Raw genomic sequence first — 26,497 nt, 5'->3', positions numbered from 1 at the left:
AAAAAAAAAAAAGAAGAAAAAAAGAAAAAAAAAAGATGAAAGGGGGGCAAAAGGAGAAGGCAAAGTGAAGAATGAAGGGAAGGGGAGATTTAAGTTAAGACCTCCGGGTGACTTCAAACGACGAAGGTGCCGGTTGGCTCTGCCCTCGATCCGTCGTCAGGGGCATCCAGGGGACTCGCTGCACATTGATCAGGGCGGTGATGGGACCTAGCTCTGCAACAGTGAATGAACCGTCACTGACTGGGGAGCTGGTGATGGGTCCGGTTTCTTTGAAGGACTCCTGGAAGGAAGACTCGCTGGGGAAGAAGGAGCGGGCTCGATGACTGTCAAAAGAAAATGAGTGGGAGGCCAGTACATCCCATGGAGGATATCCAGTCGGTTGCAATGTGGTCGGTTGTTAGCATGCTAGATTCGGGCAGCGCCTCACGCTCTGCAGAAGCAGCTCGAGCCAAAGTTGGATGGAGTTGGTGGTGCCGGGGGCTATCCATGCTCAGTCTCGTTCGTGGCGAGACAATGACCACTACTTGAACATGAGAAACCCATTTTATAGGTGATGGGTTTAGACATCAACGCTGACCGCATGTGAAGCGTGCTCCGCGCCAGCCTGCTCCGAGTTCTGCTTAATCCCCCCAGTGCCTGCTCCCTCATCAACGTCAACACCGTCGAGCGCTTCATTTGCCACCCCTCCGTTCTGGTTACCCCCATTCTCATTCCCACCATCTCCCACACCCTCCTCCTTCTCTTCTTTCTCAGCTGCCGTAAACCAATCCTCTTCCACATCCTCTTCTTGCTGCGGCGCAGCAACACTTCTCTTCACCTCTGACTTCCGCAACGCAACAAACGCGCTCGGAGCACGCAGCTGGCTCGGTGGCTGCGCACCCGGCGCCTGTTTCGCCGCTTTTCGCCACGACCCACGACTCGCAACGGCGCTCCATCCACCGGCGTCGGCATGCGCATCGCCTTCACTCCGGGTGATATTCCGCGAGGCATCGACATGGCACAGCGAGACTGCGCCAGCAAGCCGAAGGCGCGAGACAGTCTTTGCGACGGCAGGCTTCAAGCTCTCCAGCGCCGATTCGACTGCTCGTGGCCTGGGAGCGGGAGAGGCAGCAACGGCCGAGGCGGCAAGGCTGGGTGTGGCTGTGATGAGTACTTGGTCGGACGGCAGGAAGTTCGTCGTGAAAACCAGGGCGGGACCGGTTCGTGAGGCCGTTGCTAGATCGCCGGCGAGCGCAGCTTCAAGTTCGTCAATGGTCAGGCCGAAGCGCGGGCTGTTGAGCAGCAATGCATTCCATGCCTGCGATTCCTGCCGAGAAGCGGCCGCAGGGGGCCTAGTGGTGAGGAGGGAAGCACCGGTCCCCAAGTTGGAAGCTGTCTTGGCTATCCGGAGACACTGAGCCAGCGTCTTCTGCGGGGCGGATACAAACCGGGGAGTCTTGAAAATGCACACGTGGCGATGCGGTTCCGGATCCTGGCTTTCCGAGTCGAGACCAAAGTCCTCAGCCAGGGCGTGCAAGAATGCCCGCTGGTGCGATGGCATGGGTTTGAACCGGAGGCGCTTTTCCTCTGGTGCGGCAGCGAAGACGCGGAACTCGCGCTCCTGTGCCTGGGCCCAAGTCATGTTTTCGCGGAACAGTTTGAGGGTAGTGTCGGAATATGGAATATGGTCGTCCGTGTGCGTCTCGGTGTCAATATTCAAAGCCTCAGCAAGCTTCTGGTTCCGCTGGAGCCGAAGACACTCATCGTCGCACTTTAGAGTCGATTCTCCGGTAGGCCACGGGTTGGCTTTCGTAGCCTGGCATCGAACTTCCTGCTTGCGGCGCTGGCAGGGGCAGGTTATGAAGGTCTTTGACTGGCACGGCTTGTCCTCCTTGCAGGGATACGGCGCGTGGCACTGGTCTGCGCATGTATGCTCGCAAGACTTGCGGACCTTTCCACAAGGCTGGGAGCAATGAGAGCCTGAAGCGTCGCCGTCTTCGCACTCGCCAGGCTTGTGACACGGCTTTCTGCATTCATGAGCGCCGCATCTAAGCTTTTTCCCGCACGGCAGACCACAGCGCGCCTCCTCGAACCAACAGGGCTGGTTCTTCAACATCTTCTTGCCGCAAATGCATGCCTTCTCCACCAAAAATGGGCACTTCGGGCATGGTGTATCGTCAGGGTGGCACTGGTGGTGAACAGTCGGATGGCCACAGGGACGAGATCTCGTACAAGGAAATCGGCACTCCGGCGGTCTCGTCCCGCACGGCTGCGGTGGCTGGAGGACGGTCCGCCCACAGGAGCAGCTTATCTCCTCGAAAATAGCCTCGGGGCATGACATGCAGGGCCCCTTGTGGCATAGCTGCTGGCATTTGTGCTTCCCGCACTTGAGCTGGCGACCGCACACCTGCAGGCAGATGTGCTCCGGCTCATAATCTTCGTTGGCGGTCCGCTTCTGTCTCCGCCTCTCAGCCGCCTTTTTGTCGCCAGAGCAGCAGCGTTCTCCGCACTCATGCCGCCCGCAGTTAAGCTGAGCTCTGCAAACACGGAAGCAGAGCGGGTGCTCAACGTGCCCTTGGTGGCACGCGGAGCTCGCCGTTGTCCTCCCGCACCGGCAAGTTATCTCGATGTGCTGGGTGCAAGGCGGGCAAGAACCAGTGTGGCATTTGCTGAGGCACGCATGACCACAAGCCAGAACCTTATTGCATGGCTTGTCGCAATGCGCAATGGGATCCCGGCAAGACCGCCTTGGCTCGGCGGGGATCGAATTGAGCGGTGTTTTACCGCATGGACAGTGGGTGACAACATCGGGTGAGAAAGGGCAGTGGGCTGCCGCTTCAGTCTGTGGATGACAGGCTTTCTCGCAGACGTGGGCTCCGCAGTCGAATGTGCGGCCGCAGACGTTGCCACACTGAAACGAGCCCAGGAACCACTTGCCCAAGGAGAACTCTTGGTTGACGGGCAATTGGCCGTGGTTGAACGAGGCCAAAACGTCGCCACGCCGATTGCAGGGTATCTCTTGCTGCTCCTTCCCACAATAACAGGTGGACTCTAACGGTATCTCGCAGGCGTCGCAGAGTCCTGGGTGACACGGCTTCGTGCAGTTGTGTTCGCCGCAGGCCAGTAAGTCGCCGCAAGGCTCCAGACAACTCCATCCATTCCCGTAGTCTGTCTCGCTGCATCGTTTAGTCGAGGTACTCTTGCCGCAGAAGCAGGTCTGGCTCGGACCCATCAACGTGCACGGCGGGCAAGGCCCTGCGTGGCACATCAGAGTGCATGGGTGCGGGCACGTCGCCCTGGATTTCGAGCAGGTCTGGCCGCAGCTATGGGGAGGGAGCCCAGCAACCGGCTTAGGGTCGGTCTCCTTGCCACACCAGCAAGAGTAGGGCCCAGGCTGCTCAGTCAGGGTGGAATTGCAGCCTGGACACCGCCAACCCTCGGGCTGGTTGGGGGCGTTCGCGTGCCATTTCTTCACGCAATGAAGATGGGTCACGGTCCAGCAAATGGAGCAAGACCACACCTTGGAGTTCCGCAGCACTTCGTTTGTGCAGATGACACACTCGTACTGCCGGTTGTCGATATCCTCGTGGATGCGGGTGGGTAGGTCTGCTGCTGTGGATTTGGGTAACTCCCTCGCGGCAGCTACTTGCCGCGGCTGAGCTGGAGCCAACGCTTGTTGCTCAGAGCTGCGATTCCTGTGAGTTGCACCACTCGTGGATGCGGGGGAAGCAGACGAACCTGGAAGCGGCTATCGGCCGGCCCGGAATAAACGCTGGAGCAGTCGCACGTAGCCCAGCTCCGAGCACGCTGCTGCCTCCTTCCCCCCTGTTGGGAGGCGGTGCTCGCCCGCCCCGATGCGATACAACAATGGAGCGTTGAGTGGCCGCACCTCTCCCACGCCCACCGCGGCGTTGCGTCCCCCTGCCGTCTCGGCCCCTTCTGGGCAAGTCATCCAGCGCAGACGTCGCAGCATCAGTTCCGCTCGCAGTGGCGACAATTGGTTCAGGACGGTTCTGGATCGGGTGCGGGGGTGCTTGCTGGCTCCCCTCGGCAGACCCATCTGGTTGACCTGGTCCAGTGTGACGACCTCTTCTGAACCCCCCTCTGCGACCCCGTCTTCCTCGGTGAGGAGCGGTATCTGGCGAGGCTGTCCTCGTCGCATCGGACATGGTTGGGCTGAGTGTCGAGCCGCCGCACGAAATATTCAGTCCTGAGCCGAGACCGACAGTGTGAGGAGATGGCCCGTCAGTGTTCGTTTTTATGAGGTGCGCTTTTGAAATACAGCGACTTCAGAGAAAGTGCAAAAGGGAAAAAGAAAATGCGTTGAAAAATGGAAAGAAAGGAGAAGATGGTTTGACACGGAAACCACGAAACTGATCAGAAACTGGCAGGCAACAGCTGCAGAAAGCTTGATGGCACTTCCTCATGGTGGTTGACGAAGCATAGGCCAAGCCCGGCGTATGAGTAACACTGTACAAATAGTCCACACTCAACACTGGGCCTGAGTTTCTCTTCAGGGACTTTGCCACTCACGATCGTGGACTACTCGGAACCGGACCTCATATCGAGCGTACCTTTGCTGTTCAAGGGCTAGACAGAGAACACTACTTACAAGCTTGGATGGTAACCAGATAGCATCGAAGGCTGATCGTGATCGTCAAAGATTTTGCCATGTCTTGTCCTTGTGCTCAGAACGCCACGACTTTCCAATTGTACGGTAACTAAGGTACTACCTACGGTAGGTCAGGTACCTTACCTAAGGCAACTACGCAGTAATGAGTAAAAAAAAACCGTAAGGCTTCCGAGGCATCTGACACCCTAGCGGAGTGCCAGTCCATCTAGGCTTCTCGGTGAGGGACGATGCTCAGACCTCTGGGGCGAGTTTATCTTGAACTCGGCAATTGGTGATCGCGTCCTCTCGGCCGGTTTTGAACGGCCGAGCACGAACCCAGTGAAACAGGGGCCGAGTCGTGAGGTCATCAACAGATCGGCTGGAGTACTCAGCGGACTCATTGCGAGCCGAATTCGACGAAAACAAAGAGTTGCGTGACCCCATGTATCTTTGCTCCTGCTTCCGCGGGCCTTTCGGCTCGGTGGCGCAGGCCATGACGGAGATGAGGAGACGGACCGTCGCGATCCGAAAGGCTGGACCAGCTACTTGCCTCCTGCGGACGGCAACTCGAGGTATTAAAGAACTCGGCCAGACCCTTTGTGTCTCGGGCCGTATGAACCATTTGTGTCTCTGGCCGTATTTGTTGAACTGAGTGCCACACAAGTTGATGACTATCGTCCGTCGAGAACCGGTCGACTGTTCGCTTCGTACTCGTGAATTTGGTCGAAAATAAGAACGGCCTGCTGGTTGACAGGATCCGATTCCAGGTTCCCTGCAAAGTTGCGCTCCAATCAGCGCCCCTGCTCCCCACAATCTCTCCCGCCGTGCAGGCTCGCCCACTGCTCGGCACCTGTTATTGGCGCCTTTAACTGGAAACAGGGACCCCGCCTCGATCCTTTCCTTCCCGGAACCAGAGCCTTGTGAGCCAGTCAACTGTCGGGACGTCCTGTCCTCCCTTCCTTTGTCAAACCGCTGCGTGGCCTCGACTCACCGTCCTCAAGCTGCTCCCGCAGCGGCCTTTTTCACCTTCTACCCAGATTGGTCATGGTCGCGGCACCAACATAACGAGTGTTTGTGACCCTGCCAATTCGACACGTTGGTTCTCCAACCCAAACCCGCACGCGGTTCTGGCCACGCCGGGCAACCACTTTCACCGACGACTGCAAACGGAATCTGCGTGAAGCGGACTTGTTTATTTAGCATTGGCCCGCCTCAAACCATTCGCCCTCCCGAAGCAACACCCGCCACTTTTGATCTCGTCCGCATGCGCACTTCCGAGTAACAGGCCCGGTTTCCCGAGTGCAGCACGTCGCTCGGCCAACATGGAGCCAGTTCCCGAAACAGAGCGGATGGAGGAGTTTCGACCGTCGCCACTTCCCAGTTTGAGACCGCCCGGAACTGCGGCTCTCGGGACTGCCGAATCCGACGTTTTAAGGAAGCCTCCCACCATCCGCCGATCGACCGAGCCGCCGCTGCCGTCTCCCATCTCGACCTCGTGGATGCCGCCCGCCGCTCTCCCTTACCGACCCCGCGCATCCTCGCCGTTGTCTAGTAACCACGCCAGGTCGCGGTCGGCAGCGAGCTTAGCGCCCCCCATGGCCCGCACTCAATCCATGCCGAGCACGATGACCACTGGCCACCTGCTTTACTCCCCTCAGTTACGCCCGCAGAGCCCCTCCGGATCCCCGGGCCGGATCCGCATTCCGCGGAAGCCGGTCGATGAGGTCTTCCCTTCCTCGCCGACCCGAGTCTCTGTCCTCGACCCTGAGAGGAGATCAACAGAGAGGAGCAGCTCGCCAAACCTCAGCTTGAGCATGGCGCCAGCTGCCACATTGCAAAAGGTGCGGCGACCGTCGTCTCCGCTCTGCCAGGTCGCCCACGCCAGCACCGGCTCAGTCCCCGTCGCGGCCCCGGCCACGCCCTCTTCTTCTTCGCTTGCTATTTCGCCATCGTACCGACAATACGATTCCTTCTCGGGCAGCTACGGCTACTCTGCAGCATACCCGTCATCGTCAGTACCTTCTACACCCACCTCAGCCAGGTCCAGGAGCCCCAGTATTTCGAGTCTCGAGACTATCCCGGATTCACCGGACGCCGAAGAGGCCGCTCTCGAGGCCGAGAGGATAGCCCAGCTGAAAGCTGCGGTGGACGCTGCCGAGGGCGCCGACGTAAAGGGGAGGAGCAGTCTGGATGTGCCGACCAGGGGCCGGACACTGAGCGGCTTCAGCTCCAGGGATAAGCGGAAGCGGTGGAGCGTGTGCGGTGCAGAGCGGCGACAGGATCTAGACTTGGAGACGATATGGGAGGACTGATATCCAGCTCCGGACATACATACCACCAAGGGTAAAGTTCGACAAGAGGGCGGACGGGCATATTTCGGGAGATGCATCCTCGGGGCGGCTGTTGTCCATTCGCAGACATGTTGGCTTTTTCTTCTCCCTTTTTTTCGTCCCTTTTTCCGCCTTCTTCATCCGGGCATTATGACAAGAGTCATCATTGGCAGGCGTTCCGTGGATTTTGTCGCTTAGATACCCCTTTCCATCGGCATTCATCAAGGCGCCGTGGGCGGATGCCGGGACTGTATCGTAATCTGGAGTCTTGGGCTGGGGGGTCAACATGGGTTTGCATTGCATTGTCGGTATTTAGGTAGTTGTGCGTCAATGTAACTACGTCTTACTCAGGCCAATAAACCAGCGGCAGTGGGTGGTGTTCAGGCTCCGTGACCGCGGGAACACCCAGATGTCGATGCCCTCGCTTCATCAAATACAAACCTACCTACCCACTAATAACCTCCCTCTTCGGGACGAAACCTTTGTCGGAGCTTGGGAAGTGTCAACACACCTGGCCATTTCTCCGTCCCGTTGATGGGCTCTTGACCGAACGCGAGTCTGCCCTTGGAGCTGGTACGGCCTGCGAACTCGACAATAGCCAGAAGGAGTTAGTTGGGTGAATTCATAGTCTTTGTATTGTCATGAAGAATCGCCGTTTAGCCCTTCGCCTCGACGGAAAACCATAAAGCTACATGTGCACATCAAGGAGTTTGGGCACACCCAAAGGCCCTCCAGCCACTTCTCTCCGCCCCCCACCCCCCTTAGTCAAACGGTATCCTCCTCAACTGCTCTCCGACTCCCCTCTTCTTCATCTCCTCGGCCGCACCAATGCTACTCGGCACCTTAATCCCGCAACAATCCCCCCACCCGCTCTGCTGATGGACATGCCTTACCCCGTTCTTGTCATCAAACACTTCAACCTCGCCGCCGTCCTCCTCCTCCTCCTCGTCCTTGACCCCCGCCTCCCGTGGCTCGCTCATTCCTTCTGCGGCGGGGATCAAGGAGCCAAACAAGAAGTGCTGCATCACCGGGAGCTTCCCAAGAACCTCCGACACAAACATACGCCTCATCCCACCCTCGATCTTTGCCCAGTTCTTGGCACTGCTAATATCGTCCAGCATTGGACTATGCCACCGCAACCCCTTCACCGTCTTGGTGCTGTTCACGAAGGCGACCTGGCCCAGATACAGGAACTCGCCGCCGAACTCCTCCACCGTCAGCTCCTGGTGGATCGCGCGCGGCGTGATGAACGGGTGGTGGACCAGCTGGCTGGCGCCGAACAGGAAGGGCAGGAACTGGTAGTCGTCCAGCCCCCACACGCCGTGCGACCCGGCCGGCTCCAGATAGTAGGTGGTCTGCACGCGGCGCATGACGGCCAGGTAGCGGGCGAAGACGCGCAGGACGAGGGCGGGGAAGTCGGCGCGCGAGAGCAGCGACAGCTGGTACAGACAGAGGAGCCACATGATGAAGTTGAGCTCGTGGCCCGAGCCGTAGTCGATGCGGGTGCGGTTGCCGAAGGACTGGGTCAGGTAGGCACCAAGTTCGGCAACGGCGGATGGGTTCGGGAGGTTCAGCAAGGTGGTGTGCCAGGTTGGAGAGCGCTGCTTCACTTTGTCGACGAAGACGCGGAAGGCTTTGTTACCGAAGCGAGAGCCGCCTTGGTCGTCCGGGGGTGTGTCTTGGCAGAGGGTTTCGGTCTCATTCAGGATGGAGAGGATGGCCTTGACAGTGGGGGAGAGGTCAGCGTCCTTGACGGAGGAGATGGGCTTGTCGAGGACTGATTCCGAGAGGCCGAAGACGAAGGACAGGATGAGCTTGTAAGTCGGCGAAGACAGGAAGAGCTGGTGGTCCTTGGGGGAGAGGATCCTGCGGCTGGGCACGGTAAATTTGAGGGTTGCAGGGTCCGGCCGAGGAGGTGCCGCCGGAGTCTCCGGCACTGGCATCGGGTTTGACGGCTCGGGCTTCCTACGCCGGGGCTCCAGTTTGGGAATCCGGTCCTTCAGGTTGGGTATTCCCCGGCCTGGCGCGGGTGACGGCTTAGCCGCGGTGGAGCTTTGCGCGGCTTCATCAGGCACTGTGGTTGACGCTGATGTCATGTTCGAGATGCGTTGATAGAGTCAGATCGTCCGGATGTCTGTTCGATATAGCGCGAGCTGCAACACGAGGCTTGCAAGTTCGAGGTTGAAAGAGGAAGGCGGAGCTCCAGATGGTGTACTGCACCAACATCCCTGTAAGTGGCGGCTAGGCTGTTTGCCTGCAGCTGCAGCGCTCACTGACCGCGTTAACGTTAACAAAGGTGAAAATGCGGGGCTCTCCGCCTGCAGTTGAACATCGAAGCGACCAGCTGCCGTACGGTAAGTTTACCTTACCTACCTTGGTAGGTGGGTCAGGTCAGGTACCAGAGTTGAGGCTACACTCAAGCGACTCCAAACCGCAACTGCAAACACAAAAACCTTGACTTTTCCCAGAAGAATGACAGCAACGACAGCACCGGAGGCCGCGCTCGGGATTCTCCCTCGAGCGGACGGGTCTGCCAAATACTCGCACGCCGGATACACGGTAACGGGCTCGGTAAACGGACCTATTGAAGCTCAGCGGCGGGACGAGCATGCATACGAGGCACACGTCGATGTGATCGTTCGCCCGGCGGCAGGGGTGGGAGGTGGGCAACCTGCGCAGCGCCGCTTGCAAGAACATCGCTTTCTCACTACTGACCTCTCTCTACAGGGACCCGGGAACGGCATCTAGAGTCGATTCTGCAGTCTTCTCTCTCGCAGCTCATTCTGGTCAAGGACTTCCCCCGCTCTCTCATCCAGATCGTGCTCCAAGTTGAGAACTCTCCGGAGAACGACTATGTCGACACCAAACTTGTGCAGGCGAGCCTAGTGAGTGCGCTGACCTTTTCCTTACTAGACCAGCAGAGCTCTTGGCCTAATCCGCTGGTCAGAATTTTTCCATTATGCCGGCGCTTCTTCAGACCGCCGTCCTGGCCCTTCTTTCGGCGGCCGTCCCGATGAGGGCAACGGCTACCGCCACCGCCATCGCGGTAGCGCAGCAAGGCGACCACAAGAAGACCATTATAGATCCTTCCCCGAGGGACATCGAAACGGCCCATTCGGTACATGTGCTGGCGTTCACGTCTCACGATGAGCTGCTTCTTGCTGAGAGCGAGGGTGACTTCACTGTAAGGGATTGGGACGATGTCTACGAAACCGCCAAGAGGATCTGCTGCCGCTCCGCACGGCCAAAGGAGGGCATGGCGATGGTGCTCGACGAAGATGATGTCGGTGGGCCGGATATGCGGCACTTCCTTCAATCAACAATGGAATCCAAAGTGGCTGCGGATCTCCATTGGAAGTAACGCATCGCGGGATTTGCCGCTGGTTTGTCTCGATTCCGAGGGTCGGACCAGACCAGGACGTCCGCCAGATGCACGAGCTAGGCGGTCAGAACACAAGGATGGAGCTACGGATACCCAAAGGCGCAAAAGGTTCGAAGTGCCGCTCATGCCGCAGCTGTGGTGACAGTCAAAAACAACCTTGTCCATCGAGGTGCACAAAACGAGCTAGCCAGATGAGGAAACCTGGAAAGCATGGGTGTGTCGCGTTGCCCCCTGAAGTGCTACGCGGTTACACTACATGACGACAAATCAGCTCCCGGCAATCGCCTGTGGCGTCGCGGCATTGGAGAGCATGGAGCTGTCACCGAAGAACAAGACAATCGAAAAAGCACCCTTATTCATGGGCTTGCCCATGACTTTTGGCATCTTTCTTACCTCAAGACTCGTTAAGCTTGTGATGGAAGCAAGGTGCTACCATCTTCAAACGGTAGCGGGCCGTCCTGCGAGGTCGCGTTTGGGATTGCCCCCGTCAGCGGGCCGAAGCCATGTTTCATCTCAGCTTTGCTCCGATACGTGTGCGCCGCACACGAAAACTGTAACGCCGCAGTTTCTCGGGCAGTTTGAGAGGCTGGATACCTGCCAGCTTCGGCGCTTGTTGACGGCCGCCAGCCAGAGAGGGATGTGGGGGTACGGGGGTTCCAGAGGTGTCGGCAGCCCTGCAGGTGGGGAGGTGGATAAGTTACCGTCGAGACCGCGCCCGTCTCAGCCAGACCTGCTCCTCGACTTCTCGACTGCGTGCCTCGAGGCACCCGAGACTCATCAGAAGCTGTGATTGAGGTGAAGAGTGGCTGGAGCCCCTGCTTGATTTGCGCCAGGATTCCCAACATCTCTGCGGAGTCAATGAATGCTGCTAGGACGGCCACGCCGCTCTCCAATTCGCCGCCGGAAGTTTCCAAACATTTTCTGCATCGACAGGGCAAGCGTCGAGAGGCTGGATCCTTATGCGGCTACTCAAGCGAAGCTCCAGCGTGCCGTTGCAGGGTGAACAACACAGATAAACCCCCTGGTGGAGCTGAGAACCGGCGGCAGATTTGCAGGGCTTCCCGCTCGTGCTGCTCGGGGATGCGCCCCACGGGCCAGGATGCTACGCAGTATGCAAGTGGGTACGGAGTACATAGTGTACGACGAATGCTTTGCTCGCCTCCAGACCCCAGCCTCGGGGAGGCATGGTGAGACTCGCAAACCCAAACGCCAAGACAAGCTCCTTCCCGCTGCCTCCAGTGAGAGGACAGACAACATGGATGTTGATGTCCCTTCTTGCACTACGCTGAGGGGTGACGAGGAAACTGAGGGGACAAGCTCCCGAGGTTGCATCGCTCAGGTGCCGAGGATTCAGCAGGCGCGTCGAGCCCCGGCGGAGACTGGGATTCCAGCGCCCAGTTTATGCATACACTGCCTTGCACAGTTAGCTGGGACACTGAGCCGGCACCTCGGGACGTTGGCGGCGACCAAGGACGGAGAGCGATCCATGCCTCGCCGGGCATTGGTTGAGCTACACTACACGGCTCGTGAGGATCTCCAGGTTGACGCTGTACTCCCTCAGGAGCCTCGGGCGCGAAATTCCCAGCCATGTACTTGTGTATGTACCTATGTACAATTCACATCCCAAGGATGCAGTCGGTGCCGTCACACGGAGTCGTGGATGGCAACCCTGGCGAGCTTGGTGGCAGATACCCTTGCAATGCAATGGAGCTCCAGCGCACCCCAGCATCCATTCTCCCCTGACTTCACGGGAGGGTCATGGTCGTCGGGCAGTTGGCTATTAAACCTCCAGGATGTACTTCGTATGCCATGGCGCTTCCCAGCTTCCAACCCTCTTTGAAGATCAAGCCGACCAACTTCACCAGTCCCCGGGAGGACATCTGTGGAAGCAGAGCTCTGGTAGCTCTTTCGTTTCTTCTTTCCCCTGGCCTAGAGTTCAGTTCCTGTCTTTTGGTATCACCTTACTGTCGGTATAACTATATGTCACTCTCTTAACTTTCTCTGTACTCGGTGGTGGACGCGGTTGCTTGTTCACTTTGGGCTGAGCTTGGACTGCATCGGCCGTCCTCTCTTCATCTCCCCGTCCAATCGCTGGCCGAATCACCTCGGACGAGCCGTGCATTCGCTTCGAAGTTCTTTGAAGGGTCACATCGGCATTCTGTATTCGGCACCTCTGTCCTCCCTCGGCACCGGGATACTTGAGCTAAGGTTATCCCCCAATCGAGCACGCTCGAGCAACCAAATCACCACTCATATCACGCGGCCTCATAAGCGATCCATCCTGCATCTCGCATCACAGACGCACACGGGGGCAGCGCCAATCGGTTCACTTACACGGCCAACTCGCACGCCACAGCAACTACAGCAACTGGTTAGCCGGCCGGAGAACAGTCCACAGCGGGGTCTGTTCCGGAATTGGGTCCACTGACTAGTGTAAGGTAGGCAACCGCCACCGAAGCCCGTGCTACGACAAAAGCCCGGTTCCGCTCTCGCACGGCATCGAGGCCCGGATTCAGCACGTTCTCGCTTCAATTCTAGCTGGGTGTCGGGGGCAGCCGTGGCCGTTGGCGTAAAGTGGTCGGTTTGCCGAATCCGGGGAAATCTGCGGACTGCGAGGTAAGCGTCGTTCACGGCGTTTTTTACCACCCCAACCTTCCTCCCATCGCCACTTGAACGCTCCGGTGTGGCCGAGAAGGCTCCCGCGCGGGCTGGCTGAGGCTGGCAGTGACGTTGGCGGCACAGGCGCATTTTGCGCGCGCATTTGCAAGACTCCTCATACTGCTCGCTTTGTTGTCTTCCGAACCGGCCACACTTGGGTCAGGCCCGCTGACGCTCAGCTTCCGACAGTCGTGCGTGGACTTGGCCGCTTGGGCGACCGGGTTATCGTACTGTGGTGAGACAAGTCCCGGCCAAATCCCAACTGGCAGGCAGCATCTCGGCCTCCGGGATCGAATTTGCTGGCATACCACCTACACACGGTGACGGTGACGTCGGCAGAACAAGCAGTGCAGCGGGTCGGCTCGTGCATTTCCGCATTTCTCTCCGTCCCCTTGGTGCGTCTCAAGGGTTACGCGGGGCGGAAAGCGCACTGCAAGCCGTCGGTCGCTCGGGTCTCCGCGAGATCTGGGCTGCAACTGCAACCTGACCTCACCAGAATTTTCGCTTGCTGAAGAGAGCGGCTAGCTTGAGTGCGACTGCACCTTGGCAGGCAGGGCACACCGGCGTTATCAGTGGGAGAGCCGGAGAGTACGGATTACACTATTCCGTACCTCCGCGTACTTCCGTGGAAGAACCCTGAACCCCCAGGACAGCGGCGTGACAGGATTGCTAAGAAGTGCAGGGGACCGGAAATAACTTGGCACCCCCCACACTGCTGATTCAACCATGCCCGGTTCAATTCACCCAGCCCTCGGTCACCCCGCTGACCACCCGCTCCTACTGCGGCAGGAGCGGTGCGTCTCGGATGGAGTTAATAAATCCTCACCCGTCGGCCCCGAGCGTCCCCAGGATTCCCAAGCCGCGCTACCTCTCGTGCTGTCGCCCCTGGACAACGGCGTTAAGTGTCCTGCATCGCCCGACGTCGTCGTCGCTGCTGCACCTGTCACTCCCACCTCGGCCGTCCCCTCAAACAGGAATGATGAACCCGCTGCGCACCCTCAACCGTCTCTGCCTGCAGTAGGCCGGCCTGCACCGCCGGACTCCGACTCCCTCCAGCCCAGCACCCAGCCGCTTCCCGCTGATTCTGCGGCTGCCCGTGGTCACCGCAAGAACGCGCTCTCGCTTGAGTCTGTCCCGCGACAGACGATTATGAAAGCACTGGCGTCGGTCGCACGCAGCAACAGGCCCCAAGCACTATCGCTCACCGGCATGCTCTCCGCTCACGGCGCCCCGCAGGGCGGCGACACCCGGCCCGCGTCCTCGTCATCCCAGCAGCTCTGCGACGCCCTCAACGGCCTCGCCCAGGCACAAAACTCTCGCTCCAATGCGACCGCGACGCCGACTGCCGCCTTCCCCTCGCTGCAATCGCCCTGCTTCTACCACAATCGCTTCGATGACGCCGTCGACATTGAAAAAGTTCTCGAGGAAATCAAGAATGACGAGTGGATGTCGCACTCGCGCTTGGTGCAGACAGCCACCGGCGTCCGCGAGGTGTCCAAACAGCTCCAACGGCGTCCGATCAAGCGCGCTGTCAAGAACGTTATGATCGTGACCAAGGCCCGTGACAATCAGCTGGTTCTGCTCACGCGGGAGCTGGCCCTGTGGCTGCTGCAGACGCCGCGGTATGGATCTGACTTGGGGGTCAATGTCTATGTCGATGCGAAGTTGCGCCACTCGAAACGCTTCAACGCTCGCGGGATCACGGATGAGAACCCACGGTTCGCCGAGATGCTGAGGTACTGGACGCCTGATCTGTGCTGGAGCCAGCCGGAGAAGTTCGACCTGGTGCTCACCCTCGGCGGCGACGGCACCGTCCTGTTCACCTCATGGCTGTTTCAGCGTATCGTGCCGCCCGTCCTGTCCTTCAGCCTTGGGAGTCTTGGCTTCCTGACGAGCTTCGAGTTCGAGAAGTACAAGGACCACCTGAACCGCGTCATGGGCGACGAGGGCATGCGGGTGAATCTCCGCATGCGCTTCACCTGCACCGTGTACCGCGACGGGCCCATGGGCAACGAAATGGAGGAGGGCGAGCAGTTCGAGGTTCTGAACGAGCTGGTCATCGATCGCGGGCCGTCGCCCTATGTGTCCAACCTGGAGCTGTACGGTGATAATGAGCTCTTGACCGTCGTGCAGGCGGACGGCTGCATATTCTCGACGCCGACTGGTAGGTCTTTTTTTCGTCCTGGTGTCCGATTCCCGCGCGCCCCCCACGTATTGACCGGTTTCTCGCAGGGTCTACCGCCTACTCACTCTCCGCAGGCGGCTCGCTCGTCCACCCGGACATCCCCGCCATCCTGCTCACGCCAATCTGCCCCCACACCTTGTCCTTCCGTCCCATGGTCCTCTCCGATACCATGCTCCTGCGGGTATCCGTCCCGCGCAACAGCCGCGCCACGGCCTATTGCGCCTTCGACGGCAAAGGGCGCATCGAGCTCAGACAGGGCGATCACGTCACCATCACGGCCTCGCAGTACCCGTTCCCCACCGTCGTGCGTACCGATACCGAGTGGTTCGACAGCGTGTCGCGCACGTTGAGGTGGAACGTGCGCGCGGCGACGCAAAAGGCCTTTGACGCCGGCGCGGCCAACGGGAGTGGTGGTGGCGGCGGCTCGGCGTCGGGCAGCGAAGACGACGAGAGCTGGGACATTGACACGGATTCGGCGTACTATACCAGTGAGGAGAGCAGCATTGCTGCCAGTCCGCTGAGGAGGCAGATGAGCATGTTGGGGTTGTAGATTCCCTCACCCCGCGGAGGTCCTTTTGTTTTTCTTTCTGTCCATTTAGTATGCATTGCGTTCTCGCGAAGCATCGGTAGAGTAGGCGCCGTCGGGCTTAGGCGTCGCGTGGCATGGACTGGCGATTGCCGTCGCGCAAGGGAAACCGGGACCGGGACTACAATGGTTAACGGCGTCGTGGGCGTTTTGGCTATCGTTTCAATGGTTGAACGGGTATGAGGTGGACGGGATTGACTTAGTACCTACCCTGCGCGTGTCCATTACCTGGCTGAGGTCCAACAACGGAACAGTCTTGCATGCGTTGCCTTTATCCTGCTCTGACCGGTTTTTGATGTCATCCCGTCGATGGAGGAAGACTCACGCGAGTTCTGTCGTGAGCTTTAAGCGCCGCCCTCTCCTCTCAGGGGGCAATGTTTGCTTTCTACCCCGCAGCCACGAAAGCGGTCATCAAGGAGCTCTCCCTGGTCCGAGGGCCAATCCAGAGTCACTGATAGGTAGGGGATACACAGTTCCTCGGCATACTAACCATGTATAGCTGCCCAATACCGGACCCAAGCATTCTGTTGAGGTGGTTGCCATCTTTCGGACCAGAACTTGGGCAACCCAACACCCTCCTCAGTCTGGTGTAAGTTTGGTCCCAGCTACAAAGCACTTGGCCGGGTTGATGCCAAACATACCTAAATGTCCGTCTCCCGCTGGTATTACAAGTTGTATCCATTCCCAATGGATAGGTATCTCAAGATTAAAGAACACAGCTTGGGCGTGAGACGAACCAAAACACAGAATGGCTGGCTGACTGGGTATTTGGATATTTGGCATGTAAGTTGCGTGTACTGTGCGTACATATCTTACTCACCAAGTGTAGGCACACGACCGCTCGAATGATCCTTTCTGATGCTCGCCTCTGCTTCGTCCCTCCTGACTTGCAAATTCTCGCACTTGAAAACAAGGCGTCTATTCCACATCTACAGAGGGAGTCTCCCGTCCACTTCCGCTGAGCTCAATATCATACTTCTCTATCCTTCTGTTCCGTCGGTGGTTCGCCGATTGTTTAATCAAAGACACATACCCTGCCGAATTGACAATGCCCAGGAACACTGGAAATCAATCAACAAATCAAGTTCTGACTCCAAGAAAAGAATATTTGCTTAATGCCCCTTGAGGCCCACGGGAAGATTGAAAACTGCCGCGAGAGGCACAGCAACACAGGACGCGAGGAAAAGACAACCAGAACAGGCTTGATTCCTTGACTACCTATATATTCTAACAACGCAATGTGGCCTTCCAACATCCCATCATGTACCTGGGGAAGCAATCCCTGGCCCCATCCATGCCAAGCCTCCGACAGAAGAACATCGTGTTTCTTCTCCGTCAGGGGTCGATGCAGGCCAATGTGACCATGCTACCTCCCGTGTCAAGGATGTGGTCAACCGAGCATTGACGTACTTAGTACAAGACCTGCAAAGATGGCCATACCTTGCATAGATGCTTATCAACCCAAACAAATAGCGCCCAGAAACCATGATGAAGACCTTCCTCCGTCTTGGAGGGCGCAGAAACAGCGCGAAGGCTGCGAGATGCACAAGGAGATGATGATTAAGCGTAGGGGCCTTGCTTTGTGTGTTTTGGCGGCCGAGTGAGTGTTTTGGTCTTCGAGTGGGCTCCGTTGTCGATGGGAGTCGACGGCGGAAAAATAAGGACAAGCCAGGCCTCTCCCAGGTGGCGGTTGTCTTCTATTGAGACGGGATTCACCGCCACTTGCCCTGGCTAAGGGAGAGCAGACTGGCGACGGCGTCGGCGTCGCCCTTCTTACTGGGACTGACGTCGCCGCGCATGAAGCGCTCCACCTCGTCATCCGGGACTTTGTCCGATTCCGGGCTGCAGTCCTCGGCGTCCTCGTATATCTGGAGCGGGGATTGTGCTCGTTCGCGTCGCCGGTGTTGGAAGCCATTCGTGGGGGCGGTGTGGGCACGGCTGGAGAGGAAGGGCGAGCTGCGCCCTTCGTGCAGCGACCGGCGGCGGTTGATCTTAGCTACGGTAGTCGGCCCGGAGGGAAGCGATCGCCGGCTAAGTGAGCCACTCCCGGATGGTACGCGGCGGAAGGGGCGGGAGTTGCCGTTTTCGTCTGGGCTCCAGTTCTCCTTATCCGAATCGTTACCAGCCAACGCCGCCTCCGTATCTGTCTTGGTTTTGTCCAACCGGGATACTGCGGGAGTTTCCCTCATGATATTGTGCCTTGAACTGGGACCGAGGGTCGTCTCAATCCTCGCCTGACTGCTCGCCGATCTGCTCAGTCGAGGTTTCTTTGCCACGTCGCGACGGGACAGCCCGTGATGTGCAGCGGCAGTCTTGCGCTTCACATCGGTGCTTTGTCTCGCGGAGGTGCCAGCTGTCAGACTCGTCGATCGGATGAGATGGATTTCGGCGACGGCCGAGCCACTGCTCTCGTGCTTGGCTTGCATTGTCAGGGTATCCTCGCGGTTCTTGGAAAGGCAGCAGTATTCCCACGCCTGAGGGTCGCGCGACCGGCCCCTCGTCAGGCGGGGAGGCAGCGGCTCGCTGGTCGCGGGAGGCGGTGGCAGGGAGTCGGTAAGCGTCGAGATGGGCGGAAGAGTAATAGTACCGCGACTAGGTTGGAGGTCCAGTCTAGGGAGAGGCTCTGGCCGGTATAGCGCGTCTGACGGTCGAGAGGCCCCGGTAGGGTGCGGCGGCGAAGAAAAGGTTGAGGGAACGACCTCCGCCTTGCCCTCCAGGGAGGTGGACAGCCGGAGAGAGCTTGGTGGAGTAGGCAGCGCTGGAGAAGCAGCGGAGGGTGGGGAGCAGGACGGGAAGGGCTCGGACCTACAAGTCCAGTTAGGGGCAGCGCATGCCAGGGCATCACAGGGAAGACAGACCTGAAGGAGTCGTCCCGGCCGAGGTGAGAGGGCGTTGAGGAGGCAGGAGAGGGGCTGGTGCGATTCCGCCGGTTGGCTAGATAACCAACTTCGCCAGCAAACGACCGAGAAATAGGTTGCTGAGACTCGCCTGCCCTCTGGCCAGCAGGCGCTGGCAGTTCCCATGGTCTGCCCCATTGCGGCCGCTCATCCGCTTTCTCGGCCTCGCTCGAGGACAGAGAGCTGGCAGGGTCGGAGTGGGACCCAAAGGCGCCGGTCTGCTCTGGCGGCGGCAAGCAGGGGACGGGCGCGGACGCATAATTGGCGGGCTCCACAGAGCTGCCCGGGAGGAGTTTCACAGGACCGTATGCGATAGCTGCGAGATCCTCGGGCGACAACGGACGCGCTTTCCGACGAGCGTTTTGGCGCCGGTTCTGGAACCAGATCTGGTATGCAGCATCAGCGAGGACTCGGTCCGAGCGCTGAGCGCCGACCGGCGACGCGCGTGTGCGTGTTCGTGAGGGGTGGGTTTTGGGGGGGGGGGGGGGGGGGGAGAGGACGGGCAAGCCTTAGTTTGCTGCAGACTGACCTGCACTTCCTTCTCCGTCAGAGAGACGCGCTTGACGATCTCGGCGCGCGCCTCCTTGTCGGGTTTGGAGTTCTTCCTAAATTCCTCCTCGAGGATATCCTTGTCTCGAGCTCTGCGAGGAAGACGCGTCAGGCTGAGGGGCCAACAGCACCGGGTCGCCGAGCCAGTTCTGAGAAAACCTTACGTGGTCCGCTTCCTCTTGGCCCTGGGATGGCGGCCACCGCCAGCGGGGGCGCCCTCCACTGCGGGCTGGGGTACAGGCGGTGGTGTGGATTGCATTGACTGCGAGCTGGGGCCCTGGGGCGCGTCGCTGCTCGTTGGGGACGCGGCGTGTCCGTGGGCCTGGCCGCCGAGGTCGGACGAGGCAGGAGCTGGAGGAGGCGGAGGTGAAGAGGAGGACGGTGAAGACGGGGAGGACGGTGCTTGAGGGTCCATGGCGGATGCGTTGATTCCCTGTGGTTGAGTAGCGTCACGAAAACGTCGAAGGGGAAGGCGGGACGCGACGCCTAGCAGATTGATTAATTTAGGTTCACCACTTGAACGTCCACTACCGCCCCCGAACCCGCAGCTGACCGTCACAAGTTTCGCGCCTGTGAAAGGCAACGAACCCGGCAGTGCAGGTAGCTTGTGAAAAGGTACCTGGGATGCTGCGCAGTCAGGTGGGAGTTGGGCAGGTGGCTTCTGTGCAAAGCAAAGCAGGTGCAAGACGGCACAGAGCGCGGAAGGACCCACGTCGTGTGCCAACTTCGCGCCTGCCCGCGTCTTAAGATATGGCCAATCACAGCAGCCAAAGTCGCGACCCGAATTCCCGATCGGGAAGTAAAGTCAACAGTTTCCCCACGGATGCATAGCAACCCCAAGCCAAGCCCCGCTCAAAATCCGACATGCCTCCAACATGGCCCCCTGTATGTAGTGTAGTGTAGCGCGGTAGTTTGGGGTTCATTAATCCGTAACGTTATTCGTACAGAGCGTGGATTCATCGGTAAATATCCGTGATTCAGGGACGTTACCTGACAGACACGATTTGCGTACGTCACGGTGATGTTGTGTGGAAGATGCGAGGCTCTCGTTGCACGCAAAGCGAATTCAACGCTGGACATTTAACTAGCACTCCAGGTGGAAATTTAAACACTTCGACATTGTGATTAACTAGAGTGTACATGTTCGCCCGCTTACCTATCCCACTCGCCCAGGGTATGTACTGTACATACGCCGTAGCCGTTGTACGGCGTAAATCAGGGGTGCATCGGGATCCGAACCTGCTTCATACCAACCGTCTGCAACCGCAAAGCCCGGGAGACACATAAGCACACTTGACTCAGTCATCTCTGCTCTCCTGGCTCAGCGCTTCCTCAAGATTGCTGGCCGCCCTCCTGAGCAACTCCCGCCGCGTCTGCCGCTCGCCTTCGAGCTTGGCGACGCGCGCCTGCAACTCGGCGATCAGCTGATCCTTCTTCTTCAGGCCCTCCCGGAGCACGTCGCGGCCGCGCTCCACCCCGCGGCACCGGAGGGCATGGAGATTCAGCGTCTCGCGCACCGCCCGCCGCACCGGCGCCGAGACCGACTCTGCCTTGAGCAGACCCAGCACGGCAGTCGTGATTTCGGCGTCGTCTTCCGAGAAGTCGTTGGCCCCCTGTGGCTGGCCTCCGCTTCCACCTCCCCATTTCCGGGCTGACGAAGGCGTCGATGCGGGCAGCCCCTGGTTTGTCTTGAATCGCTTGGTTCCCGGCTCCGACGCCGAGGCGGCGTTGGAGCTGTTGCCCGAAGTTGGCGTCTGCGGCACGCCAAATCCCAGACGTGTACTCCTCCCGCTTGGCGTCGCCGGGCTGTCGCTAGCAGACTTGGATCGTTGGGATTGCTGGGACTGGGACAGCTGGGGCTGCTGACTCTGGTGCACACGGTCGCTCTGGTTTGCTGTTTCGACCGTCATATCGACATTATTAGGGCCGAGGTCGGACGGTCCCGCTGCGGTGCCGCTCTCGCCTTTATCAGCGGCGGGCCGCTCAGCATCTTCGCCCTCTGCCAGGGGTCTCTTTCTTTTTGACGCCGGTGACGCCACACCCAGGCACGGACCAGAGCTGTGTTCGCGGCGGCCGGCCGCCGTACCCTCACTGTCCTCATCGGAACTCCAACCTGAGTCTGGCACCGGAGGCAGCCTGCCTAGGCGGCGCTCTCCAGGGGCCGGCGTCGGAAACACGCTACTACTCTGTGAGAAGATGGGCCCCTCAGCTGTCATGGACACATCCTGGGAGAATGGGGTTTCAGCACCACGGCCCGCAGGCTTGGGGCTTCTTGGTCCAAAGGCACCGCTGTTGAAGCCCGACTTCTCCTGGAGGGCCTTCTTTTTAATCGCATTTGCCTCATCCTCAAACAGGAAAAAAGAGCATTGCGAATCCTGCGGCTTGGCACACGTGTAAAACCATCTCCCTTTGTTCCGTCCCGGCTTCTTCACCTGCAGGAAGGCCGCCTGGAGAGGCGGATTGCAATCACCTGTAAGGGAACTGGTTAGCCGGAAGGGTAGCCTCGGTCATCTACGGGTTACGCTACGTACAATACCACCATTGACCCTCAAATGTCCCTTTCGTCGTTTGGCGGCGATGAGGTTGCTTAGATGATGCGGGCGTTGATGCTGACATTAGATTGAAACATCTCCCGGAGGGATCTGAAGGCTGCAACTCGGCTTCTGGGACAAGTAGTCTAGCTGATGCGACTCGTCGTTGCCCAAAGGACACCCGCACCTATTGATCTTGAGTTCGGGCGGGCAAGATTGATGAGAACTGATGTACCGGCCGGGCTGCGGCCGGCGTGGGCGATGAGAATTGATGAACAATGCAGGGCGGCATGCCCGAAGTTCCTCGATGTTGCTCAACAACGGCTTACCACCGATGGAGAGCGACGGGACCAATTGACAGTTCATAGCAACCGCCAAGCAGCCAACGATCGACCCCTTTAAAAACACATGCCAGATTTTTTAGAAACACATGCCACCCAGGGACGGCCCGTGCGCTCCCACCAACACTTTGCAGCGAGCGCCACCACAACCCCTAGCTAGCATACTACAACAAGAATCGTAAGAGAAACTGTTGAGAGTTCTGAACAGTCAGTAGCCATGTTGCTTACTAAAGGAGAGGACAGTTGTAAATATAGATATAAAGCTGTATTAGGCGTTGACTTAAGGAGCTTCTTATCGATAAAATAAAACTATGTGACTTGACAACTTGGGGGCTTGGCGTATAGGAGGCGGTCAAGGTAGGCAGTATTTAAGCTTGTCCAACTATATTTTGAGCTTTTTAGCCAAGTCTGCGTTTTCTAGCCTCTTTAATAGCACTAGCAACATCGTCATTTGGTCATTTTCTTGTGCCGACATGCATGCTAGGGGTTGTGGTGGCGCTCGCTGCAAAATTTTGGTGGGAGCGCACGGACCGCCCCTGGCTGGCATATGTTTCTAAAAAATCTGGCATGTGTTTTTAAAGGGGTCGGCCAACGATGGGCATTGCCCCACCTTAAATGGCCACTGCAGGGGGGCTCGGATGCGGGGCAATGCATCAAACTTCAGATGCTGGAGTGAAAGGCAGTGAGCATTCCGCCTTACACAGTAAGCGCCTGTGCTGAGCACTTCCATCAAAAAAAAACTTCGTCTAGACACCTGTGCATGAAGCCACAATACGTCTCGTCAGATTTTGTGAAAATAGGATAAGGCGGGTATAAGGCGGGAATAGTACTTATAGTACAGGGGTTGGGTATCCGTCGACCGACAAACGCTCCATGCCTAAGTAACCTAGGTCCCCAGGACGAGACGAAGAAAAGGGGCAAGCTACCCTTTGCCCGCTAGTTGCCAACAAAAAAATAAAAAAAAGAAAACGGCCAGAGACAAGGCTGCCGTCAAATCGCATAAAAATAATCCTCGTCTAACCCTTCCCTGCTCGGCACCACGCCGGCGCCCTGCACCCCCGGACCGGCATACATCTGCTCCAGCCGGACATTGAGCAGACGGACCTTCAGCCCGTAGTCGCTGATCAGCGTAACGAGCTTGTTCGTCTCGGCCGTTATGGGCGCCTGGTTGAGCAGCATGAGCAAGCCGTCGAGCCACTCCGACGCCAGGCTGTGGTTGAGAGGGTACAGAGTCAGGACTGGCTCCTCCTTGGGTTCGGCGCTGCTGCTCGTGCCGTTTGGTGTTACCGCTGCTGCTGCTGTGGTGGATGTCTTGTTCGTGTCGGGGCTGATGGGGGTGGTGCTTGGATTGGTCAGGTCGTCTTTGAAGGAGTAGATGGTGATTTTCGTTGTCGGTTTGCTGATCGCCGCGCCGTTGTGGCGCAGCGTGGGCGTGCTCGAGTCGGGGGACTGGTCAGCTTCACCGTCGCCGGCGGCGGCGTCCGCGTCCGGGGCTGTGGACACGTTGGAGACGACTGAGCTGATGGTGCCGAGGTCGATCTTCTCGGGGAGGGCGTCCAGCCCGGGTTCATAGGGCAGTTTGTCGGGGAAGTCGGCGTAGTGCAGGTAGCGGCGATTGTGGGACAGCTTGGCGAAGCGCCAGGGCTGGTACAACTGCCGCTTGGGGTAGCTCTCCTGCCGGCGGTGCGGCATTGGCTTGGTGAACCAGCTGCCCTGCAGCAGGCAGCGGATGCGCTGCTCCTTGACGAACTGCAGCGATTCACGCTTGAGCTCCTCACGGACCTGCGACAGGTGTGCGCCCCACTGGTCCTCGAAGGAGAGCTCCAAGAGCTCCATCTGCAGCTCGCGCAGCCGTGCAGCGTCGTACTCCTGCAGTTCATCCTCGACTTCGAGCACATCCTTAGTCCTGCCCGCCTGGCCCACCACGTGCTCGACGAGCACACGCACTAGCTCCGCAACCTTGTCAAAGTCGTCGCGCTGAGCGCCCGTCGACTTCCACAGGCGAAAGAAGGCGTGAAGACCAGCCGTGTGCAGCCGCGACCACTGCAGCAGCAGCGGTCGGAACAGCTTGTCGTGGGTCTTGGCGTCGTTCAGGGCCAGGAAGCCCCTGGGGTCCTCCAGGTCTGACTTATCGACGTCGAAATGATCATAAAGAATCATGGTGACAGCCAGGCTCGCCCTGGCGACCGGACACCGCTCGCTCAGAGGCCTGGTCGACTGCTCGAGCAGCAATTTCTGGAATTCGTCTTCGTTCTTCCTCACGTAGTCGGTCAGGTCCATCATACCGAGGAACCCAGCCGTCTCGAACTCGAGAGCAGGGGACTCGGTCTCAAAGCCCAGCCGCCGCCATTTCTCCGGGTTATGTCTCCTGCTGCCCTTCTTCAAGCCGTCCGCCTCCTCGCTGGCAACAGTAGCCCCCGTGCCAGGTACCCCATTCGCATGTCTCCTGTCCGGTGCACTAGCGAGGTGTAGCCCCTTTAGCGCGCGTCTGTGCTCAGGCCTCTCGAGATCGACCCTCACCTCCCTCCATTTCCTCAACAGCACTTTCGTCAGGGACTGGAACTCCAGCAGAGGGTGCGCGAGGTCCTGCAGCGCCGAGCTCTGCAGGAGATTATATACGGCGCGGATGAGGCCCAGATCTTGCAGGCGCTTGATGAACTTGCTCCACTCCTCGCCGGCACCAACCGCGGAACCCTTGGCCTGTAGGCCTGCTGTACCGCTCCCGTCGGTGGTGACGGCGTCTCGAATCAGGGCGTTAATCAGCATCAGCGCGTTGGCGCACAGCGCATGGTCAGCGCTCTGCAACTGCTGGATGACCAGCTCGAAAAACTGCGGGTAGACAGCGACGGCCGGCTTGATCGCACGGAAGCCAAACGTTCCGGGCGCGCGGACCGCGGTTGGTGCCCGAGACGAAGGCCCAGCATTCCCAGCAGCAGCAGCACTACCATCACCACTACCACCAACGCCATTGCCCCCGGCAGAAGGCGAGCCAGGCGAGCCCGGCGGGCCGCCGGCGCCACCACTCGGCGACTGCAGCCTGCCCACAAGCGCCACCAAAATCGACATTGCGCCGCGCAGTATATTCACGAGCGGATTGGTCACGATCAGCTCGACGATGCGCTCGACCAGATCGCCGGCGGCGGGGCCCTCGAAGATATCCCAGCCCATGTCGACGTCCAGGAGGCGCGTCAGGCTCTGCAGCGAGTAGGCGAGCGTGTTGCCGCCGGTGGTCATGATCAGGCGGCGCAGGATGACGAGCCCGCCGGAAGAGATGAAGACGTCGGCGAAGGCCGGGTCGTTGATGGAGCTCTGCAGCTTGAAGACGGCCATCTTGCGGACGGCGTCCTCGTCGGAGGCGAGGCGCGAGAGGAGGGCGGGGATGTCGGCTTGGTCCATCGCGGCGGTCGGCCTGTCGCGAGCTTGCGGATTCTCTCTCGCTTGGTCGCTGTTCCGAGATCGAGGTCGAGGTCGAGGTCGAGGTCGAGGTTGAGGTCGAGGTTGAGATCGATGGCCGCGGGGATCACGAGATCACCAGGGCGCCCCGGCCCGTGGTTGCGCTGCGAGCGGCAGATAACAGTCGTGTATTCGGTCGTCAGAGGTTTGTCTTATATTGAGAAGCTCATGAATTCATGTGCGGGTGGGGGTGACTGCCAATTTCATGTTGAAGTCGAGATCGGCCTCGGTTCGTGAGGGAGCTGCTGCGACAGTGTCAGGGGAAGCTCAATTATTGCAGGGGTGTTAGCCCCCTAGTGGTAACTTTAGTTCGTGTATGTCCCGGCGTTACGTTGATTAATACTCCGTACTGGAATCACACCAAGTTAACTACCCCGCAAAAGGCCTCGAGGCAACCAACATTAACACCACGGAGCGCGGTGCCCACCGTAAATGTGTATCGGTAACGAGCTGGTAAGATCGGGTAACGATTGATCGCTGGTCCGCAAGGAACGCCCGTTCGAATTCATGCGTTCATTGGTCAATGGCCCAGAGAGGCGGCCCAGGGAGACGGATCGTCCATATCTTATCTACCTCCACAGTGGCTGTCTTTCATCTGCTGTGGTGCTTGGGAGACAGAATCCACCATGGACAAGGGAACGCCATCCAGCAGAGCCTCATCAGCTTAAAGGCAGAGAAACTACGAGAGATCATTAACTATCCCGTATTGCACTTACAACAGCAACTTAGTAAATGCGAAGCGGGTTGCAGAATCATTCATTGCGCCGAAGCTGCATCGCCCACGGTGTCGAAGTCTCACGGCCAGAGGGTTTGTCGTGGTCACCATCCAATGCCCCGAGTTCTTGGTTGTTGATTGTTGGCCGTTGGTCTCACCAGCTCCGCCCGCCACGGTCCTCAACCACCCTGTAAAACCAGCTCCCCTCCTCACTCAGCCAGCCTCCAAAACTACCTCCCGTTCATGCCCACTTCGACAGGTGCGAGACCGTGATGCGGA

The 26,497-nt window shown here is 58.9% G+C and overlaps 8 protein-coding genes across 8 annotated transcripts; 3 read left to right on the top strand and 5 right to left on the bottom strand.

Annotated features, from left to right (window-relative positions):
* On the bottom strand, nucleotides 1–4,423 carry THITE_2120993 (uncharacterized protein). Its single transcript, XM_003656365.1, has 2 exons — nucleotides 3,718–4,423; nucleotides 1–3,665 (listed from the first exon to the last, which is right to left on the bottom strand). The coding sequence occupies exons 1-2, from the start codon at nucleotides 4,146–4,148 to the stop codon at nucleotides 560–562; spliced, it is 3,537 nt and encodes a 1,178-aa protein (XP_003656413.1). The 5' UTR covers nucleotides 4,149–4,423; the 3' UTR covers nucleotides 1–559.
* A 1,291-nt stretch (nucleotides 4,424–5,714) lies between these two features.
* On the top strand, nucleotides 5,715–7,117 carry THITE_2120990 (uncharacterized protein). Its single transcript, XM_003656364.1, has one exon. It carries the CDS (start codon nucleotides 5,914–5,916, stop codon nucleotides 6,901–6,903), a length of 990 nt encoding a protein of 329 aa, XP_003656412.1. The 5' UTR covers nucleotides 5,715–5,913; the 3' UTR covers nucleotides 6,904–7,117.
* Nucleotides 7,118–7,446: 329 nt separating this feature from the next.
* On the bottom strand, nucleotides 7,447–9,199 carry THITE_2120989 (uncharacterized protein). The gene has a single exon (XM_003656363.1). It carries the CDS (start codon nucleotides 9,015–9,017, stop codon nucleotides 7,683–7,685), a length of 1,335 nt encoding a protein of 444 aa, XP_003656411.1. The 5' UTR covers nucleotides 9,018–9,199; the 3' UTR covers nucleotides 7,447–7,682.
* A 181-nt stretch (nucleotides 9,200–9,380) lies between these two features.
* On the top strand, nucleotides 9,381–10,724 carry THITE_2097043 (uncharacterized protein). Its single transcript, XM_003656362.1, has 3 exons — nucleotides 9,381–9,583; nucleotides 9,649–9,806; nucleotides 9,869–10,724. Exons 1-3 carry the CDS (start codon nucleotides 9,394–9,396, stop codon nucleotides 10,280–10,282), a joined length of 762 nt encoding a protein of 253 aa, XP_003656410.1. The 5' UTR covers nucleotides 9,381–9,393; the 3' UTR covers nucleotides 10,283–10,724.
* Nucleotides 10,725–13,509: 2,785 nt separating this feature from the next.
* On the top strand, nucleotides 13,510–15,862 carry THITE_2120984 (uncharacterized protein). The gene is made up of 2 exons (XM_003656361.1): nucleotides 13,510–15,125; nucleotides 15,194–15,862. Exons 1-2 carry the CDS (start codon nucleotides 13,688–13,690, stop codon nucleotides 15,694–15,696), a joined length of 1,941 nt encoding a protein of 646 aa, XP_003656409.1. The 5' UTR covers nucleotides 13,510–13,687; the 3' UTR covers nucleotides 15,697–15,862.
* A 1,582-nt stretch (nucleotides 15,863–17,444) lies between these two features.
* On the bottom strand, nucleotides 17,445–19,593 carry THITE_2131584 (uncharacterized protein; the record flags this gene model as incomplete). Its single annotated transcript, XM_003656360.1, has 4 exons — nucleotides 17,445–18,537; nucleotides 18,591–19,015; nucleotides 19,159–19,270; nucleotides 19,343–19,593. The coding sequence occupies 4 exons, from the start codon at nucleotides 19,591–19,593 to the stop codon at nucleotides 17,445–17,447; spliced, it is 1,881 nt and encodes a 626-aa protein (XP_003656408.1).
* A 629-nt stretch (nucleotides 19,594–20,222) lies between these two features.
* Nucleotides 20,223–22,073, bottom strand: THITE_2120979 (uncharacterized protein). The gene is made up of 2 exons (XM_003656359.1): nucleotides 21,710–22,073; nucleotides 20,223–21,648 (listed from the first exon to the last, which is right to left on the bottom strand). Exons 1-2 carry the CDS (start codon nucleotides 21,792–21,794, stop codon nucleotides 20,477–20,479), a joined length of 1,257 nt encoding a protein of 418 aa, XP_003656407.1. The 5' UTR covers nucleotides 21,795–22,073; the 3' UTR covers nucleotides 20,223–20,476.
* An 837-nt stretch (nucleotides 22,074–22,910) lies between these two features.
* On the bottom strand, nucleotides 22,911–25,745 carry THITE_2120978 (uncharacterized protein). The gene has a single exon (XM_003656358.1). It carries the CDS (start codon nucleotides 25,444–25,446, stop codon nucleotides 23,041–23,043), a length of 2,406 nt encoding a protein of 801 aa, XP_003656406.1. The 5' UTR covers nucleotides 25,447–25,745; the 3' UTR covers nucleotides 22,911–23,040.
* Between the last annotated feature and the right edge of the window lie 752 nt (nucleotides 25,746–26,497).

Source organism: Thermothielavioides terrestris, chromosome 5 (genome assembly GCF_000226115.1).
Source record: "Thermothielavioides terrestris NRRL 8126 chromosome 5, complete sequence".
NCBI lineage: Eukaryota > Fungi > Ascomycota > Sordariomycetes > Sordariales > Chaetomiaceae > Thermothielavioides > Thermothielavioides terrestris.
This window is presented reverse-complemented; position numbering and strand designations above follow the sequence as displayed.